The 773-nt window shown below is 51.0% G+C and overlaps 1 protein-coding gene across 1 annotated transcript in view; it reads left to right on the top strand.

Annotated features, from left to right (window-relative positions):
* ORAOV1 (oral cancer overexpressed 1) overlaps positions 1-773 on the top strand; it is a 6,999-nt gene that overhangs the window by 1,500 nt on the left and 4,726 nt on the right. The window contains exon 2 of the mRNA XM_010837650.1: positions 563-668. Within this exon, the coding sequence (XP_010835952.1) occupies positions 563-668 (106 nt within the window). The remainder of the gene's footprint in view (positions 1-562; positions 669-773) is intronic.

The raw sequence follows: 773 nt of genomic DNA on the forward strand, positions 1-773 counted from the left end.
GGTTGTGCTGGTACAGTTCCACTGCCGGCCCCTGTGGCCCGGCAGTCATGGTACACTGCGGTGACCTGATGGCCCTTCTCCCTGCCTGGCTCCTGATGTGTGATGGAAAGCCTGGTGCAGATGGCAGAGTTTCGTTTGTTTGTTTTGAAGCACTTGCCCAAACAGTCCAACTTACAGACTTACAGAACTGGGGCTGCTGACTAAGTCACTGGGGAGATTTCAAAAAGTAGATTCCTGAGCTTTACTGAGATGAGGGGCGAGGCTCCTGAATTTGTATCTTTGGGATTTTCCTGTGTGTTTCCAGTGTTCTCCCCGGTTTGGGAATCCCTGATTTATCCTAGCTTCCTCATTGTAAAAGAGCTGAATTTGGCTTCAAGGAGTACAGCGCCTTGCCACAGCACAGGCTCGGGGAGGGGTGGAGCTGACATGGGCCTGTTTTAGGTTCAGGTTCTGTTGTTTTTCGGTGATACTAGGTCTGGGTCACGTGGAGGAGACGAGTTTTTCCAGGGAGAATCCTCTTTCTCCTGTTTATTTACTCAGACTTGCTGCTTCTCCGTCGCAGGTTTCACGGGGAAGGGTACCGGGAAGGCTATGAAGAAGGAAGCAGTTTGGGTATGATCGAAGGGAGACAGCACGGCACCCTCCATGGAGCTAAAATTGGATCTGAAGTGAGTGGGGACCTCCCCCCTGCCCCACCGTCACTTAGAAAGGAGTCCTGTTCTTTTACTGTTGACAATTTACCTTGACGGTCAGTATGATGAAGCCACAATTTC

Source organism: Bison bison, unplaced genomic scaffold, assembly GCF_000754665.1.
Source record: "Bison bison bison isolate TAMUID 2011002044 unplaced genomic scaffold, Bison_UMD1.0 scf7180017864080, whole genome shotgun sequence".
Classification (NCBI taxonomy): domain Eukaryota; kingdom Metazoa; phylum Chordata; class Mammalia; order Artiodactyla; family Bovidae; genus Bison; species Bison bison.